We start from the raw sequence: 19,668 nt of genomic DNA, 5'->3' as shown, positions 1-19,668 counted from the left end.
GTAATGAAGGAGCACACTGGGGTTAAATCACCTCTTTCTCACTCTCTTTCGATCCCCGTATCTCACTTTTAGGCTCTTTCGAGCCTTGTTTTTCAAAGATGACGCAAATGTTTATTTTTTATGGTTTTGCTTTGGACCAGCTTCTGCCTGATTTTTTTTTTCTTCCGACATTCCAGTACCACTTCGTTAGGGCTTAAAATATACAGTATGTTATGTATAAAGTGGGGCCGACGTTTCTGACACAACTCAAAGTGTCTCACAAGCAATATAGGGAGCGTTAATGAAATGCAATCGTCCACAATTTTTCAAGGCATCGTCGCCGCGCTCCACGCTGAGCATATGACTAACAGCATTTCCTAATAGAAAATGGAGTAATGTTAAGCTCCGTTATCTGTGGAGGGAACAGTGCTCTTAATTTATTTGTCAGGGGGAGTGTGTGAGGGAGACTTTAATTAGCATTCAGCCCTGTTGATTGAATGACTGATAATATGTGTTTAAAGTGAAGACGGTGGCCCGGTGCAGACGTATTCTGAGTGCATCTGCAAGTAGTGGCTGAGCCTAATGGAGACAGAGTCTCGTTCACAGTATTGTTGCCAGGGAACCAAAGACGAAGCATTAAAGGGGTATTCCACTTCAACATCAAAGTCAGTCAGATGTTTTTAGACCTTTTTTAAAGCAGTCTAATGTCAAGATGACCATCTTTATAAACTTTATTCATAACTATATTATTTTCTAACAATGCACACGTGGAATAGATGGGCAATGCAAAACTATACAATTGTACATTTGTTGGTGTTTAATTTTCAGAGGTGTTTCAATGTCAAAACACTCAGATAGGTATACAGTTCCTTTCCCAGAGTCACAGAGAGAGGGAGAAGGAAAGGGGGTTAGACAGATTATTCAGCGTTTTTGTGTTTGCCAAGCATACAAGATGCAAAGTGACTTGTCGTCATACTGTAAGTGCAGTGGAAAGTGCTTATCAGAACAATGCTATTTGATGGCAGTTGATGATGGAGGTGACTTGCCTAGTTAAAGGTTAAATATACAAATAAGTACTGTTGAGGTCTTTCTCGAACCCAATGATCTGCTCAAACCGGCTCAAACCAACGCCTGCCTTGCAGTTGCTCAGGCATCAGATGAGTGTCACTGTGAATCGGGTTGAAAATCCATACTTATAGGAGTTATTTTAGTGACACTGGCCTCCTTGTCCCACATAAACAACTATGCGGCTCTGACAATAAACCACTGTTGAGGAAATATTAGCATGCAGATTCCACTGTTTTTTTTCTACACCATTTTGTCCGGTATAGTGTTTGCATTGTTCTTCAGGGAGCTCTGCACTCCATGCCCTGTGCTCCGGGAGCTAGCTAGCATGGTGGCTTCTGTCAGAGGGCATACGTTACAGTTAATGCCGTAGCTCTCAGCATCACACTAATGGCCATAGTGTCCATTTGCACATGTGGAAAACAAATGGAGAAAGTTGTGAATTAGCGTGTCGGCATTGGACATCAAATGACTGACCTAGGGATATGAGTACCACCCTACATCCCACTGCTGGCATGAAGCTAAGCAGGGTTGTCCCTGGTCGGTCCATGAATGGGAGACCAGATGCTGCTGGAAGTGGTGTTTGAGAGCCAGTAGGAGGCACTCTTTTCTCTGGTCTAAAAAAATATATTTCCCATTGCACCAGGGCAATGATTGAGGACATTGCCCTGTGTAAGGGGCCGTCTTTCGGGTGGGATGTTAACCGCGGTGTCCTGACTAAATTCCCAATCTGGCCCTCATACCATCATGGCCACCTAATCATCCCACGCCTCCAGTTGGCTCATTCATCCCGCTTCCTCTCCCCTGTAACTATTCCCCAGGTCATTGCTGTAAATGAGAACGTGTTCTCAGTCAACTTACCTGGTAAAATGATTCCCGTACTAGTACAGGAATGTGGAAAGTATGCCATTATCATTCCAAGAGAGCTATTGTGGTGGGGTTTAGGGAAGGATATGTGTGTGTTATGTTACTTTTATACAGTATTATAACTGTAAGGAACATTTGGCATGGACTGAGGAGGAGACATTGTGAAACCGTTTTGATAGCCGGTAATGACCCTTGCTAACCATGTATGGTTTTCCCAGTTGCTGTAATCTCCTAGCTATTTATTTGATCTGTGTTCTAGATCTATTACAGGGCATGTCACTCAGGATCCCTTTTCTGTTGAGTTTCTCTGGCAGAAAGGGCAGGGTCTTGTCAAAGGGACTCATTGTGCAGGGCCCTTGTGCGCCATGCAGGCCCATGGTCCAATAGATAACCCTTGTTTGTTTCTGCGCAGGCCTGGATGAGGCAGATGTGAACCCGAACAATGGCTGCCCCTCTGAGAAGGCGGCAGCGGTGACTGACTCCACGGGCACTGAGGGGCCCAGCAGCTCCTGGAACGAGGCCAGCACAGCTGATGCGGACGATAGCGCCGTGCCACGCCCCCACCTGGTCCGCCTCTTCTCCCGAGATGCCCCGGGCCGCGAGGACAACACCTTCAAAGACCGCCCTTCTGAATCAGATGAGCTACAGACCATCCAAGAGCACAGCGGAACGGGATCAGAGTGTGGTTCAGAGGATCAGGATCTAGACTAAGTTTGTTTCTTTGCTCTCCTTTCTCTCTCTTAATACCCCCTTCGCTCTTACCGGAGAGACAGAACCCCACTTACAGAGATACTAGCTGCACTACCCAACCCAAACCACTGACATGGCAACTGCAAGCTCCTCTGGACTGTCTAGCCTGGGAAGGAAAAAGAAGGCCCCTGGCCTTATGGATCAAATTGGGAACTTCTTTGGAGGGGACAAGAAGAGGAAGAGCAAGGTGAGGAAAGGAGAGAGTTTGATGTTTGGTTTGTTTGAAAGATACACCTCTAATGTACCATGGTTCATTTTTTTGTTCAGCCTTAAGTTGAGGGACTGATGTCTGATTTTGTGGTTTTGGCAGATTGTGAGCTGCAAGAATTTGTCACCAGTTTTTGTTTCAATTTGCTCCGATTTTATGTCTTTAAAATAATACAAATCATGTGATCTACCAAAGTTTCAGACATTCACCTGAAATGTGCTTATTTACGAATTAATGGCATTGAAAACTACATTTAGACACTGGATAACTGATTTGGGTGTGGTTTGAGATTGGTGTAGCGCAAAGAGGCTTTGACTTAAGTCTTTCAAATAATTGTTTTGTAATTGTTATTTTATCGTGGTACTGTCATTTAAAATTTTACATTTTATTTCAGTTAGAGCTTCAAAGCATCTGCGGTACATATATGGTCATAGTTGTGGTACAGTACAAGTGAATGATTGAATTGTTCCATTTAAATGTGTGTTTGCTTTCATTCCAAATATACTGTATGCTTAACTCGTAAATATATATAAAACTGGAGCCATTTTAAAGTTGTGTATCAGGTATTTTTAAGAGATTAATAATGATTCTGGCATTTTCATGGGGAAATTGGAATACATGTCATAAATGTCAGCACCCTTAGATGTATTTTGGGAGAGACTGTTATGATCGTTAGGCTACCAATTTTCCTGATTTATGAGTCTTCAGTTGTTAGCCATTTAAACTGTGGATAGTCCATGGTGGAGAACTATAACCTAAATGCCTTGCATGGACCTCCATCGGGTGCAGAGAGTGTCTTCGACTAGGATTCTCTCACTCCTTCTTTACAAAGACAACTCTAGACCATAATATTGTACATAATCCAACATAAATAATATAATATACCATAGAATAGGAAAAAAACATTTATCTACGCTAATCCTTATCCTATATGGGTTTGTGTAGAATTCAATATGCTGCGTTGTGTAGTTGGAGAGCAGGTTCAGAAAATATATGTAATTTAGCAGACGCTTTCATCCAAAGCGAATTACTGTCATGCGTGCATACATTTTAAGTATGGGTGGTCCCGGGAATTGAACCCACTATCCTGGCGTAGCAAGCACCACCTGGACCCAGATGTGTGTGGATAACTGTTGCGGTACAGTGAGAATAATTGTGCCCACATTGCCTTGTTTGTCTCGCTCTCTCTCTCTATCTCTCTGTTATGTGCTAATGCTAAATCCCAAAGCCTCTCCTTGAACTGGTGACAAGGGATGTACTGTAGATATAAATTGATTTAACAACCCAGTGCAGTGCATATTTCAGTCAGCTTGGCACTGTTTGTGTATCAGTTGTCAACTTTGGAAGCAGAGGAAAGTCTAACACAAAACGTACTGTATATTTCAACTGTTATGTGTTGAAGTTGGTACAGTGTATTGAAGAGAGAGTTCAAGTCCAACGCTGTTATTTTTTCCAGCTCTGTTTCAGTCCACTCTGGGGATTTGGAGTTAGTTCCTCATTGGTTCAGAGAGGAGAATGGTAGTTTCGGATGATGATCCAATAGGTTGCAGAATGTGGTCTGACAGTCAAGCCTTATAACAACTTCAGAGAGGACACAAATCTTATGACTTTTGCATATAATTAAATCCCAGCTCAAAGTAATTTTAGTAGTATTTTTTTCTTCTTCTTCGCTTGCAGAATGATTTGGTTGTGTGCATTGTAGATCTGATTCTTTCACATTTTAAACAACATTGAAATGGACTGCTGAAACATATCTGTCACGAGTGAAAATGTCAGTGTTTTTTGCCTGTCAAAATTGAATGAACCAAATTATTGTAAAAAGAGGCAGTGGTAGCTTTTTATTTGTTTGAATGTCATCGTCACCTCTGCTCTTTCAGGAAATCGTTTTCTACATCAGAGCAGTTAGTTTAAGATTAAAAGAAACATGAAAAATATTTTTTACCAAGGGGTTGCCTTCAGATTTGTGATAAGTGTTTGTATTTCAAATATATGATACCTAACTCTCTGTTGCCTCGAGCATAATTATTTTTTTTCTGCACTGATCAAAGTTTGAAAAGGGATAAAACAGGTTAAACATTTGTATTTATTCTTAAAAGTCCAATGTAGCTGTTTTTGATCTAATATCAAATCATTTCTGGGTAACAATCAAGTACCTTTACTGTGATTGTTTTCATTTAAAATGGTAAAAAGAAACAAAAATTGCTTCTTAGCAAAGAGTAATTTCTCAAGCAAGAATTTTGTTAGGACTGTGTGGGAGTGGTTTGAGTGGGGAGGAGAAAACTAGCCGTTATTGGCAGAGGTTTGGAACTCTCTTTCTTATTGGTCTATTAACTAATTGACCGTCTGGTAATCACACCAAAACAGGCTTAAATTTCAGGCTGTCATTTCAAACAGCTTTTAAACTAAAAGGGAATTGTCATAATTTTCATCCTTTCACAGTATTATTCCAAACTCATAGTGTGGAAATATACACTGAGTGTACAAAACATTAGGAACACGTCCTTTGGGGGGTGAACTATTCTTGATACACACGGGAAGCTTTTGAGCGTGAAAAACCCAGCAGCGTTGCAGTTCCTGACATACTCAAACTGGTGTGCATAGGCACCTAATTCCATATCCCGTTCAAATGCACTTCAATCTGTCTTGTCCATTCACCCTCTGAATGGCACACATACTACAATCCACGTCTCAAGGCTTTAAAATCCTTCTTTAACCTGTCTCCTCCCCTTCAAGTGACATAAATAAGCGGTCATAGCTTTCAGCTGGATTCACCTGGTCAATGTATGTGATGGAAAGAGCAGGTGTTCCTAATGTTTTGTACACTCCGTGTATATTAAACACAGGGACATCACATTTTTGACTGCACTGGGAATTACATTTTATAAAAAATAGTTTATAACAAAACATAAAATAGTTATGTTTTCAATGCATATTTTCCATAGAAACTCAGCATTCGTGGCCTTGTCCATTACAGTGTTGAGAGAATGCCATGTTGAGCACTGTATCAAAAGTCGCTGTGTACTCTTGAGCATGTTTGAGTCATACATTTATAGTTGCTTTCAACTGGTATGGGAACCTCATTCATTATCTCCAGCACCAAACCAGTCTACATATGTAAAAACAGTGTGTTTCTATGATCTGTGGTAAAAAAAAAATAAGACGATAGGTCCTAAAAATATACAATGCTTCTCATGGTCACAGGGTAGGATAATACATTTTTAAAAAGTGATTATCGAAACCTGCAACGAGTTTCTATGTCCCCATGTCACCGCGAATCTCATGCTGTTTGAAAATCACTGTTTTTAAAATGTTTGTCATTGGGTAGAACTTATTGACTTTATATTTGTTCCTAAACAATGTTGAAATGAGCGGTTTTCACATATGTAGACACTGCTAGTGTGCTGGAGATAATGAAAATTAAGTTGAAAAGTGGTAGAATTGCCCTTTAACTTTTTTACTGCAGTATTTCTTGGTAGTCTTTAACAAATCTTCTTTGACACAAAAGTCAGATATAGAGTTGAAATGTATTACATTTTGAGTTTGCGTCCCGATATTACATTTTATATACATCACTGAAGACTGAAATATAATAAAACAGTTTGACAAAGAAACACCAGATTTTTCCGCGGAATTTTAGGTATTATTAATTATGGGAATATGGGTAACATTCCACCCATGAGGCCACTACTGTAGTTCCTTTGACTGCAGGAAAGGGCTACTGTTACTGACCGATATGAACATTCACTATTGAGCCATTGATCCTTTTACAAACTGGAATTTGCTCTTTCTATTGTACGTTCTTGTCTTGGTTTCACCTCTATTTTTTTTTTTGTCTTTTCATTAGTTGATTCTGGTTTGAAACTAGTTCATGGGAATCTGCATGGTGATGTCATATTTATAATTTTTTTTTTTAAAGATATCGCCAAAAACAAGGACAAAACTGGTTTAACCTCAGGAACTGAAGCTAATTTGTTACCTGTCAAAGCTGATTGATAATCCATATTATTCAAAAAGGGGAAGACCTTATTAGACTTAATTGATGGATAAATTAGTGTCTATGTGCAGTCACCATGGAACTGAACCACATGACTGCAAAATAAGCTCATTTAAATATGGGGTCTATTCGGTAGCTTTGGGAGAAATAGCAGTTTATGATTCACAACCCAAAAAGTTTTGCACTCGTCCTTGGCCTGAGTACCAATCTGTTTGTGCCATCATGCCAAACATGTCAAAAAATGGCATGAAAGCAGAAGCAGACTGATACCCGGGCTAACTCAAACCCAGTGTCTTGGCCTAAAGCTTCTAAGAGCTGATCTCCTCTCGCCAGCTAGATGGAGCACCTCAGGTTCACTGGTGTCTTTTACTGAGACCTGGCTCAAATACTATTTAAAATCATTTCAAATACTTCAGCTGTGCTTGATTGTGCTTGCCTGGCGCAATGGAACCAATAGAATTAGTCGCCAACGTGCAAAACCTGGCCATCTGGAACTCTAGGCAGACTAAAGCAAATGTTAAAGGTATTTTAAAGAGTTCAAATAGTATTTGAACCCAGGTTTTCCTTTACCCTGTCAGGAACTGTGTGTGTGTGTGGGAGTCTGTTTGATCCCAGGGTGGATCCATGGATCCTATTCGCTGATCCCTTTTGTAATGCTTTGAGATATCCTACCGATGCTTCTATTTCCTGTGAATTGTAATGACCAACATCTGTTCCTAACCTGATCCTGTTCTGAGCTTTTGGATAAATGACATGATTAAACTCTCTTAACAACACCCACCCTGAGCAGCGTGTTTTTTTTTAGGCTTTTGTATTGTTGTTTTTATTATGTAATGTCACTTTTAACAACCCTCCTCTGACGCAACAGGTGCAGTCACACCACAGAATGTTGGGAACGAAAACATAACTGGACACGATCACACTGATTTGAGCGTAGTGGTTATTGCTGATTTTCACATTGTATTATCTCAATCAGTGACGTTGGCTGTTCCGTTTCGATCCAGTCTAGCTTGAGGAGAAACCTCTCATGCTGGGCTGTGGTGGTCTGTGCTAGGAATAGCCAATTGAGAATCTGGCCCAGTTGAAGAGGGAATGGAATGTACATCATCAAACTATTCCCAATTGATTTGTCCTTTTTACTTCTTGGGTGGATAAGACTACACTCTGCAGTAATGGCATACTTGTCTAGATAAGGCTGGGAGAAGTGTTGTGTAGACTTAATGGAATTATGAGGCTTACTCTTAGCTCAGCTTTTATTAAGTAGCTTAAGGCCTTGTAAAATAATTGTTGTCATGCCAAACAGTCTGGCCTCACCTCAATCTCCATATCTGATCATTCTGTCATTGATGGGCACAGTGAGAAGTTAATCATGTTTGGCATGACAATGACCGTATGATTTGGCAAGAGAGCATTAACAAATCTGGGACCAGGTTTATTTGCTGAATTTGTCTTTTGGAAATTCATCTTTAGTACTGTCTGCCTTATCACTTTTATTCAACTGAAAATTATATTTCAGTCACATTTTGTATTTTATGCTTTTTTAATAAAATTTTTTTTTTTGAATTGGTCTTTAATTGGACATCTTGGAAAGTTTATCAAGATCCTGTAAATCAGGATAAAACAACAGTGTTTATTTCCTGTTTTCATTTTGTGTTCAGGTTAGCAAAGGGGCAAATGACAGCTATTTTCAAAATCAACCTGAATACAAAATGAAAACAAGAAAGTCTGTCTCACTTTGTCCATCTCACTTTTTGGAGACCTCCAGTTAAGTATTTTCATTCATAACTGAATATGAATAAGTTGGACTGGAATTGCCAACGAGATGTTACTTGTCATTGAATTCATTAAGATGTGCCTCATGATCAAAAATGACAGAGTCAAGGAGTCAACCCTACCTTGTTCTTAATTTTTGAATGTGTATATTTTCCTAAATCTAAGACCTTAATAGTGATAGCCAGAGTCAAGTTAGTGCAGTCTCATTTCCATTTCTTCTAGTGTTTGTGCTTGAGAGTGAAACAAGGACAATGAAAAATAACCTGAATTTCCTCTGAGCCCTACATTTACTTGACATTGATGTCAGATAGTGGTATAGTTGCCGTTTTATTTATTCAGAGTTGATGAGAACTGAGGAGTGTAGAGCATACCTACCATTAACTTACTTTCCCCTGGCACTGTAAGACAAGCACTGTCAATAGCTAGATCTTACTAGACATTTGGTCCAGTACCCTGGTTTTGGATTGTAAAGAACCAGTTCAACTATGGTTTAGTAGATTGCAGTCCACAACTTTGTCTTATTGTTGTCAGTGTTAGGGAATGACCTAGAGCTCCACTGCTTTCTAATATGACACTTTGTTGTAAACGGTCAACCCCCTGACGTAGTTGTCCAATTCCTGCTAGCTTCTCCTAAATAGCTGGAGAAGTTGCAGCACAGAGACAACTGAAGAGGTCACCTGGCAGAGGGATGGGGGGGGGGATGTTCTCCACTCTCTGTTTGATGTTTGAAGAGTATGAGAGATAAGTGTGTGTTCCTGGCACGGAAGCGCATTGTTATTTACCCACAATTCAGATTTGACAAAGTGGCTGGGCTCGTTCCACAGCGCAAAAGAAAAACGATAAAAATGCACCACACTGTCATCCAACTTTCAGAAAGCTACAAAGCCCGTTTCATTCTCGACGTGCATGATTGGATTTACATAACAGTGGACGTCCGCTCATCATTTCGAAACTCGGCTAGCTGCTAGCCTGGCAGCCCAGCCGGCGTAGAGAAAGTTCGGTAACACTTCATTTGACACTTCGTTTCACCTCTGACATAGAGGCTGTTATCCAGGGGTGTTAGGGCAGTACAGTCATAACGCAAAACGTTACCTCTATCATGACAACTGTCATACGTTATAACTGCAGTCATGAATGGATTTGTCTCCAGATTACACCTTCGTGTTAATGTCACAGTGACGTGTCAAATGAAGTGTAACCAAACGTTTCCTGCAGTGAAGAACAAGGTCACCTAAACCCAAGTAGAGAGAGTATTCAGGACTCATAGGACACCTTCTCCCTGAGGATTTAATTACTGTTAAACCTCTCTCCTCAGAGGTGCAGGAGGTCAAACTTGGACAGATGCTGACTCCTTAAAAAATGGACCACGGTCAATAATTTATTCTGGAATAAATTAATTGCACTAATGTATTATTTATGAAGGAGCAGGAGGATATGAGGGCCACATAGTGATCACTACCTCCTATCCTATTGAGACAGTGTGTGAGTCATTGTGGACACACGCAAATCACAAACCGCCCACGGTCAAATGAATAGATCTCACCCACAATAGGTGAAACATCCATGCACCATATGTTACAATTATTCATATACAGTGCATGCTCCTTCTCAATCCATCACAGCTTTACATTTGACTTGGGCCCTGATTGATCACAAAGATCAATGTCCGTCAGTGTCATAACAGACAACTCGGCGATTGATTAATAAGACTCACCGGGTGCAGATCCACTAGCCCCTGACTGACTCCTTCTTTGGAGTGAAATCCACTTTTAACAGTTGGTAGTCTCAGGAGGACATACTTTTTTTAAAAGTACTACACAATAATCCCCCGCTCGGCTCTATCCTGAAAGGACCCTCCTTGCATCAGAATGCCGTTGTCCTTTGAACACTCCTCTTGTGTTGGAAAATGAAAACCGATACTGACAACATCCGATGCAAGATGATTCAGTAAAGGACATGTGAAGTTCATAACTGGATATTGTGGTCCTTCTTTACAAATAAATCAAACGGATTCTAAATTCAGAATTTCATCTTTCAATGTCTCTCTCGCTCTAACTTCTCTCCCTCCACTTTCTGACTCTACTTTCTCTTCCTAACTCTCTCAGGCTGCTCAAACTCTGGAACTGTACTTAATGGGAACATAAGTGGAACTTCTGATGTGTGTAGTACCTAACTTTGATGGGAATATGTGACCTCAAGTCAATGATCAAAATAAATAAATACTAATCAACTGCGGACAGGGTTCTGCAATGGCAATCAGTAATGAACCCCTAGGTTCCGTCCCAAATAACACCATATTCCCTATATAGTACACTACTTTTGATGGGCCTTGGTCAAAAGTAGTGCACTATATAGGGAATAGGGTGCCATTTGGGACGCATCCCAAGTTGTCTCCATTTTGGTGACAGAGCTGCTGGAACACATAATGAATAGCCGTTGAGTCATCCAGTCGCAGCTGTCAGGCAGATCAGTTCTTCACAACAACCACAAGTGGTGAGATGAATTCACCTGTACCAGCTCCAGCACAAACCCAATGAGCATTTTTTGGGGGGTTGAAAATAACTTATTTTCCACGTCTTTTCAACATCTTTTGCTCATCGGGAACAAACTGACCAACCAACAACCATGCTACCTGGCTATTCTACTGAGCATCTTCTGTATTCATAAATGTGTTGGATATTATCATCCACTTCCAATAGTTTGATAGATTCTAAATTCCCTCTGGTCCTCTGGTTTAGATACCTATTTATTGGAGAGGATAATGCTCCTAAGAACAAACACATTTTTTTATGCTAATGTGTTTCTTTCCTGAGGTCATTGTCTGCTTGAGTCTGCATCTATCCATCCAACTATCCATCCATATATGGGCAGAGAAGACAGTGAATGAAATGCAATTGGAAGCCCTAATGAGTGTATTGTATTGTGAACGATGTACAGGGGGTGTTTGCCCTCTCATTTTGGTAAAGTTCTTTCATAGGGATAATCGCAGTGATTCAGTGAGAGCCTCAGCCTCTCCAGTCTCTTCACTCACTGACATGAATGGGGGCATAAAGGTCCCCTCGCTCTCACTCCACAAAATACCACAGAGAGAGAGGCACTCATTTGGATGAAATGGGTTTCGCTATATAAAGGATGTTATTCACAAACATACCCCTAAATAGCCGACTGGGAATAATCAGGGTTATTATTGAGAAAATGACAATGAATCATTGCAGATTCACACCATTTTAATTAAGGTCCCAGTTGTGTGCGTCTGGAAAGTACATGTTAGAGCCTATTGTGAGGGGGGGTGGGGTGGGGGGGGGGGCTATTTATTAAAGTTCAGGAGAATGAGACATAGAGCTAATTTTGCATTCATCCCTATCCAATCCTCTAAAGGTTTATTTGTCTGAAGTACTTCATTGTATTGATCTCTACTTAACATCCCCTTCAACAGCATTTAGTGTTGATATTTATCACACTTTGCAAAGATCCAAAACATTTCTTACTGACTTGATTAATAAATGAATAATTCCTTCATCCCGTTAGTTTTTAATCACTTGTTTTCAGTTTGAATAAGTTTTGGATGGGCGTTATCTGTGTACACCTACGTGAGTCTGCTCTGAATGACTCGGAGAGCTTGTCTCAGGTCCTCTGTGATGTAAGAGCTCCCCAGGTAGTCCATCCATCCAGCTGAAGAAGAAGCTGTTCTACAGCCCCAGAAAATGTGCTCCAGCATCCCTGGTGTTTGGCAATATGCCACCAGCTGTTTCCAATGCTAACACCTTTCAGGAGCTGGAGAGTAGAGCCAGAGTACAGCCTGGTCTGGTTCAGGGAGCACACTTTCATGTTAGGTTGTGTTGGGCTATATGTATTCCCGCTGTGCCTTTATAATGTTCTTCCATCCCTCCCTCCTTTCCTTCTTCATCCCTCCCTCCTTTCCTTCTTCCATCCCTCCCTCTGTTCCTTCTTCCATCCATCCCTCTGTTCCTTCTTCCATCCATCCCTCCGTTCCTTCTTCCATCCCTCCCTCCGTTCCTTCTTCCATCCCTCCCTCCTTTCCTTCTTCCATCCATCCCTCCCTCCTTTCCTTCTTCCATCCATCCCTCCCTCCTTTCCTTCTTCCATCCCTCCCTCTGTTCCTTCTTCCATCCATCCCTCCGTTCCTTCTTCCATCCCTCCCTCCGTTCCTTCTTCCATCCCTCCCTCCTTTCCTTCTTCCATCCCTCCCTCCTTTCCTTCTTCCATCCCTCCCTCCATTTCCTCCAGGGTTCCTTCCGTGGCCTGTCCTCCTCTCCTGCCAGACCTGCCAAGGCAGCCCCTAAGGGTGGGGAGAACGCTGTTGTACGCCTCTTCAGAACGATCGTGAGTCACCCCATTTGCATAGTTTGCCTACTACTGTTGATGTTTGACTTGTTGATATGAGGGCGGCAGGTAGTCTACCAGTTAAGAGCAGGTGGCCTAGTGGTATAAATAACTTTAGGCCAGTAAACGAAAGGTCACTGGTTCGAATCCCTGAGCCAACTAGGTGACAAATCTGTTGATGTGCCCTTGAGCAAGGAACTTAACCCTAATTGATCCTGTAAGTCGCTCTGGATAAGAGTGTCTGCTAAATGACTAAAATGTAATTGTGTTTCTAAAGGTCTGTGTCACTCTCTCCCCTCAGGTGTCCCCTGCCCCTCCTAAGTCTAGGGTGAGTCCCATTTACCTTACTCTTTGTCAATATTATCCAATTGAGGAGTTGAAGGTTGTTTTAGTCTTTGGATGTGATTGTGTATTTGGCTTTGTTAACATGTGATGTCACTGAATGCCGTGCACTGTATGTCACTGAATCTGTGCTCTGTCTGATGACGCGAGCGTCTGCCTTACTCTGCTATGCTCTACCCTGGATGTGGACTCATCTCTTCTTGCTGCACTGCCTTTGCTCCGAGTAAGACCTGAGTGTTTAACTTTCCTCCCCTCACCCCTGTGTCTCACCCCTGTCTGTTCCCTGTCTCTGTCTCTTACATGTCCTTGTCCAGTGGACGGCAATGACTGCGAAACTAGGCCTGGTACGTGGTTAAACGCTACAGCTAAAGAAAACTAAGAGAGAAATCCCAGGCCGTTCCTTAAACAGTATATTCTGTAGCCATTTTAAGGCTTGAGAGCTTGTTCTAATCCAAGCGTACATGCATAACGCCCTCATCAGTTTTTCTCTTTTATTAAATAATGTTTTGAGTGGTTTTGTTTGGCAAGCTCTCCGCCTCCGGCTCAAATTAAATATCCAGTTATTTACCTGCTGAAGTCGTTTTTCCCTTTCGGTATGATAACCAGCAACTTAATCCTGCTTTTTCTTATTCGCCCTGCTGAATTGTAAGTCTTGTCCTCTTCTCTTGGCCTGTGTGTGTGTGTGTGTGTGTGTGCACATGCGTTTGTGTCTTTGTGTGTGTCTCTGTGTGTGTATGTGCCAGTGGTGGCTGCTGATGGGAGGACGGCTCATTGTAATGCCTGGAATGGATTCAATGGAATTGTATCAACTGCATGGAAACCACGTTTGATTCCATTCCCATTGACTCCATTCCAGCTATTATTATGAGCCGTCCTCCCCTCAGAAGCCTCCACTGGAGGCTGTGTGAGTGGTGTGTGTGTGTGTGTGTGTGTGTGTGTGTGTGTGTGTGTGTGTGTGTGTGTGTGTGTGTGTGTGTGTGTGTGTGTGTGTGTGTGTGTGTGTGTGTGTGTGTGTGTGTGTGTGTGTGTGTGTGTGTGTGTGTGTGTGTGTGTGTGTGTGTGTTGAGTCACACATAACAGCTAACACTTTGTGGGGGTAAAATAACGGTGATAAGGGATGAGACCTTGAAAGCTCTTCTCTGAGGTAAGGGATCTTTAAATAACACTTTGAAGTGTTCCTCCCCACCTTTAATTCATCCTGATGCATGTTTATTGTGAACAGTTCTCAGTCTAATCCCCCTTTGAGAGTCAGAGCAGCCACAGCTCAGCTGTTAAAGAGATTGAATTTTCAAACGTTTGATTTAGAAAGTGAAACACTTCCACTTTGACTCAGACTGATTTGCTTCAATGCCACCGCAAAGGAGACACTTTTTGATCTCGGCTGGTTCAATACTGCATGTAAAATTTCACTCCGCGGTGAGAGTCACTGACTCAATAGCCATCTCTTCTATAACCTCGTCACCTGCTGGCTTTCAATTGAGCTCGGGGACGAGGCTATCGCTTCTGTTGTTTTCATGCAACATGATATTATCAGAAAACCTTGTTTTGTACTAAACGGCGGTGCAATACCCACGTAAGATATGTACATATGATGTCGCTTTTTAGCCATTAGGAAATCATTTAGATGAACAAACACAGAGATGCAAAAGCACACACTGGGCCACCATGCTAGGTGACAACAACAATGTCTCCCGGTGTCTTACCTCACCCCTGCTCTCTTCCAGGGCTCTCAGAAGTCAACAGGATCCGCTAAGGCAAAGAAGGCCGGTGCAGGAGACAGCGGAACCCTGTCCAAGATCTTCAAAATGGTAAACTAAAAAAACAAAACCCATTTTTAAGTGACAAAAACGCTCTAATCTGCCTGTGACATTAACATAAAAAGGGAATATCTCATTCTATATTCCCCTTTGTATGTTATTGAAACTAATTCCAGAATGTGCGCTTGATTAAACAGATGGGATCTCACTTTCTTTTTTATTCCTCCCTTCTGTCTCTCTCTTCTTCTTTCACCTCAGTGATGATACCCAGCACTCAGTGAGTAACGGATGAGTCATGAGCGGCAATATATATTTACTCTTACTTGCTATGGATTTATTCAACGCTGATAGGCTAAGGTGACACCTTCCATTGCCTATCATACCACCAGCAGAATAACTGCAACTTGAGACAGCCTCTAGACAGTGATCATTACAGTGTCTGGCTGATGCTACAGGCTTCATGCATTTAAAGAGTGCAGTTCGGTGTCAAAGGTAGTGCTATTTTTTGGCTTGATACGGACATGTAGCGCCTAACATAATTGGCTGCTTACTCGCAGACAGTGACCTTGCACCTGAGGGCCTACACCTGGCTGTGAAATGAATGGATTAGAAACAAGCTTTCGGGATAGTCGTCCTGCTTACTCTTAATGGCTGTTCTGGGAGCTGTGCTAACTGCAAAGGAATATGCTTAGCAATTACAGCTGTGGCATGTGGTAGCTTTGCTCACTTTGCCGACGGCTTACGCGACTGCAAACGCACCATAAGGTAAGCCAAGCTATTATGGAAGCAGTGCCGTTCATTCTTTCTACAACTAGGACATTGCACTTTTCATTACAATGACCATCTGGTTCATGCATGCGTGTACCAAGTACACTGTATACGATACTGGGATGTATTACTACACAGGCAGACTTATACAAGAGGTTTTTCTCGGACACAGTAGGCCACACACACAAAGGCAAGGCAGACACACTTATATGCACTTGAGTGAACATTTCCTGACTTTTCAAGGGGCAGCATAGTACCCCGATGTGTTCATCTCAAACAGATGAACAGAGAGAGTATACCCTCCGTATGAGATTTGAGGTATTTTTGCTACAATCAGCAGCATCCACTATTGACAGACTCTCCCTGTTTATTCCAGGCCACGTTTCTCCCTCTGCTTCCGCTGTAACGCGACAGGCTCTGAACTGGAGCACATACTTAAGCAGTGCATTCACTTACTGTAATAAGCTGTCAGCAACAGCTGACACACTCCCTAACAGTAGAGAGGGAACATGCCCATTGTTGAGCAATGGCACGCTGCCTGTCTCTCTCCATCTCAGTCTCTGCCTGTCTTTGTCTCTTTTTGTCCATCTTCTGTCTCCACTGTGTCTCTCTCGGCCTCTCTCTTTTGGTCTCTTTCTCTCTGTCTCCGCCTCTGCCTGTCTCTCTGCTTCTCGTACGCTCTCCGCTTATCTTTCTCACCTCTCACTCTGCCAATAGACTCACGTTCTCCTGTGAGTATTGACTCGGAGAGCTCCTGCATTCTGAGAGGATGTTTGTCTCTCCTTGCGTTATCCATGGCATGGTGAATGGTGAATGGTGAATCTCTAGGACATGCTCTGGAGGCAGTTTTAATTATCCCGTCTGGCCCAAGCTTCAGATAGTTATTTTAATTAGGTAGAATAGGCACAGGGAGCTTATGTTACCGTAGGTACAGTCAGCGCACTCACAGTGGGTGTGTTGATTAGCAAGGCAACAAAGCACAGTCATCTTCAGCATACCCTACAGTAGGCCTACTTTTAAAAATGTTTAGAGTATCTGTATATATTCACATGCGCCCTGCATGGTGTGTTTGCTAGCTGGACTATGTGGCATTACGATAACTAAAAGATGACGAAGAGGATCAAAATCTACAAATGTGTGGGTAAATAGTACACCAATCTTCTCTTCTTCGTTTCCCCACAATCTCTTTGCCTAATTGGCGTTAAGCTAAAGCCACCATCTCTAGCGCTTCTGATTCCTCTATCTTGAATCGTTATCTGGGGATGGACTTTTATTTTAAATGTTTTCATTTGTTTGGTGTTTTCCATTCTCCAGTTCTGTTACTGCTTTCAAATTAGTCTGTTTCGAACCGATAATGATTTTAAGCTCAAATTGCTGTAAGAATGGCTCAGAGCTTGGCCCGTTTCCTCCCATCTCCTTTTGTTTTAGGAGATTTAAAGGCTTTGTACGTTATGGATTATATTCATTCCAATAGTTCTCCGTAAAGAATTGTCTCATTTGTATAATCTTTGTTCCGTTCCAATCCTCCCCTCTTTCTCCTACTTTTATATCACCACGAGAAAATGCACAATCTATTCTTAGGGAATGAGCTTGGTGCAACACGTCATTGATCAGTTTTGGCAACAACATGCAAATTTGAACTGGGAGATGTTTCTTTTTAGGGCATAGCCGAGAATTCACAAAAGGAACAATTCTGATAATACCTAGAACTCACCCACTTATTCTAACCAAACAATAGTACACAATGCTCAAGGCCACATAGACTGTACAACAATATACAGCTGGACATTTGTGTCCTAATTAGCAGGTCCCTTTAGTGAGCATCGTTAGCGAATCACAAAAACAGTCCATTTCCTGATTATGTTTCGTCTCTCACTCTCTTGCAGGGCGCAAGCCGGACTGGGTCTCTACCCAAAAAATGAGGTCCCCTTTCAAGAGCACAAAAGCACATGTCAAGAAAAGGGACGCAAGTGGGGGAAAACAAAGAAGATCAAAGAACAGATCTTTGTCAACTCACACACCTCTCCCTGCTTTTCTAACACTTTCATTTTATAACTCAAATGCCTCCCCCCACCGCACCCGGCTGGTAGATATAGCGACACAATCTGTGCCCCCCACCCCCGCCCCTGCTCCTCCCTCCCGCCCGCCTCTCCTGTGCAACCATCTTGGATGTGAACTGTTGCTGAAGTCATCCGGACCCCCTCTTACAGCCTAAAGGACCCCTGTCATAGCTTTACAGTACCTGTCTTCATTTCTATTTCTCTGTCTGTCTGTATAGAGTCGTTTAACAAGGCTGGCTAACTGGACCAGACCTGGCTGAAGTAGCTTAGGTCCAATTGACCTGGCCCTGACCGCTTGTGGTTGTGAAAGTGTGACCAGGTCTGGTTCTGGTTCAGAAACGAGTGATTCTCTGTCTTGTCATGCTTGTCTTTGTAGTTCCCCCCCAAACCCCACACACTCTCCCATGTCTGTACACCCTGACATGAATTCATAGCTAAGCATTGTCTTACTCAGCTTGCATGGGTTGGCCAGTTGGTCATGTGTTTGTATGTCTACCCTCCTGTATCATCAGTGTAAGTGTCCTGTCTTAAGTGTTGCTGTCTTTCCATGTTTTTTCATTAGGGTCTATGGCCGGCTGTGATCCTCGGTGGTAAAATGACATCGAGCTACTGAAAGTTGTTAACCTACTAAAAGTCTCTGTCTGTAGTATCCACTGAATTGTAGAAGTCAATGGATGATATCATTTCTAATGTTGTTTTGATTTCCAGTACACGTAGATTGATTAAGACACTAACGGGTATGGTATTGGGAGTTTCCCCATCCAGATATAACTGAGATTCGTCTGAAGTGCACTGTTTTGACCGTTGAAAAGCAGACACCGACTGCTCTGAAACTAAGCTCACGCTGGACCTGCTACACGCATGGCAATGTCCAACGGGAGGACAGATTCAGACCCTTTCCCCCCATGAGTGTAGTCTAGATTCTGTGGTCTTCTCTGTCTTAAGCATCTCTTGCTTTATATATCTCTATCGAAGCACTGCACAAAATATGAATACAAAACAGCTAGCTAAGCAATGCCATTTCTGACTGCCAAAAACAATGTGCTGTGTTTACTCTTGTGTGGATATTAAAAGACCAACACTGTCATAAAGGTGCTCGTTATTTAACCGTGTAAAAAGCATAAACGTTATTAAAAAAAAGATGAAGATAGAGGACGGGGAGTTTGTTGACCAAGGCACGAGCGACGAGTTGCATAAACTGCTTATTACTGCCACTGTACTGTCCAATACCCCCACACCAAAGTGTCTTTCCTCCATGTGTTTAAAAACAGACGTTTGTAATCTGTAGCATACCCTGCCTGCCCCCGTCTCCCCTCCCCCAATGTGTGCGCGCGTTTTTTGTATGGGTCCTGTGAATGAATGTAAATGAAACTCTTGAGACCGTCATTGTTGTATCTGTAATAAAAAGATGTACACCAGCCACTTAATAACTAGACAAAAATAAATAAAGGAATTAAAAATGATAAAAACATTATGGGTCTCTGGTTGTGTTTGATAGAAGTTTAAAAAGTAGTGTACACACATGCAGTAACTTGCAGATGTAGGGTACAAGAAGTGATGAAACATTCAACACTGTACCAGTATCCATCTTTGTTAAGGTCGGGTCATTGTGTCGTTTGAAGCAGACTCATGACAGAGCTGCATCTCACTCCTGGTTCCAAGAGTAATTGTGTTTGCTCAATAATTGATTAATCAAGGAAAGGAATTTAATAATGCCTCAATGTCAGGGAAGCGATGTTTCAATTTACAGAAGTTGAAAAT

The 19,668-nt window shown here is 42.1% G+C and overlaps 2 protein-coding genes across 10 annotated transcripts in view; both read left to right on the top strand.

Moving 5' to 3' along the window:
• The window catches only part of LOC139573947 (myelin basic protein-like), a 46,889-nt gene extending 44,192 nt beyond the window's left edge, over positions 1–2,697 (top strand). For both annotated transcript variants that reach the window (XM_071397954.1, XM_071397956.1), the window contains one exon: positions 2,324–2,697. In XM_071397954.1, coding sequence (XP_071254055.1) covers positions 2,324–2,622 — 299 coding nt within the window. In that variant the 3' untranslated portion in view covers positions 2,623–2,697. The remainder of the gene's footprint in view (positions 1–2,323) is intronic.
• LOC139573948 (myelin basic protein-like) lies at positions 2,514–19,381 on the top strand. 8 transcript variants are annotated; one of them, XM_071397962.1, is made up of 7 exons: positions 2,514–2,848; positions 12,885–12,980; positions 13,282–13,308; positions 13,637–13,666; positions 15,056–15,130; positions 15,338–15,356; positions 17,734–19,381. In XM_071397962.1, exons 1-6 carry the CDS (start codon positions 2,735–2,737, stop codon positions 15,338–15,340), a joined length of 345 nt encoding a protein of 114 aa, XP_071254063.1. In that variant the 5' UTR covers positions 2,514–2,734; the 3' UTR covers positions 15,341–15,356; positions 17,734–19,381. The 8 variants fall into 8 exon arrangements, with proteins under 8 accessions (XP_071254063.1, XP_071254061.1, XP_071254059.1 ...); XM_071397960.1 differs by having other exon boundaries at positions 15,047–15,130; XM_071397958.1 differs by lacking the exon at positions 15,338–15,356 and having other exon boundaries at positions 2,583–2,848.
• Positions 19,382–19,668: the final 287 nt, after the last annotated feature.

The sequence above is a fragment of the Salvelinus alpinus genome, chromosome 4, assembly GCF_045679555.1.
Source record: "Salvelinus alpinus chromosome 4, SLU_Salpinus.1, whole genome shotgun sequence".
Classification (NCBI taxonomy): domain Eukaryota; kingdom Metazoa; phylum Chordata; class Actinopteri; order Salmoniformes; family Salmonidae; genus Salvelinus; species Salvelinus alpinus.
Note: the sequence above shows the minus strand (reverse complement) of the source record. Positions and strands in the feature narration are given on the sequence as shown.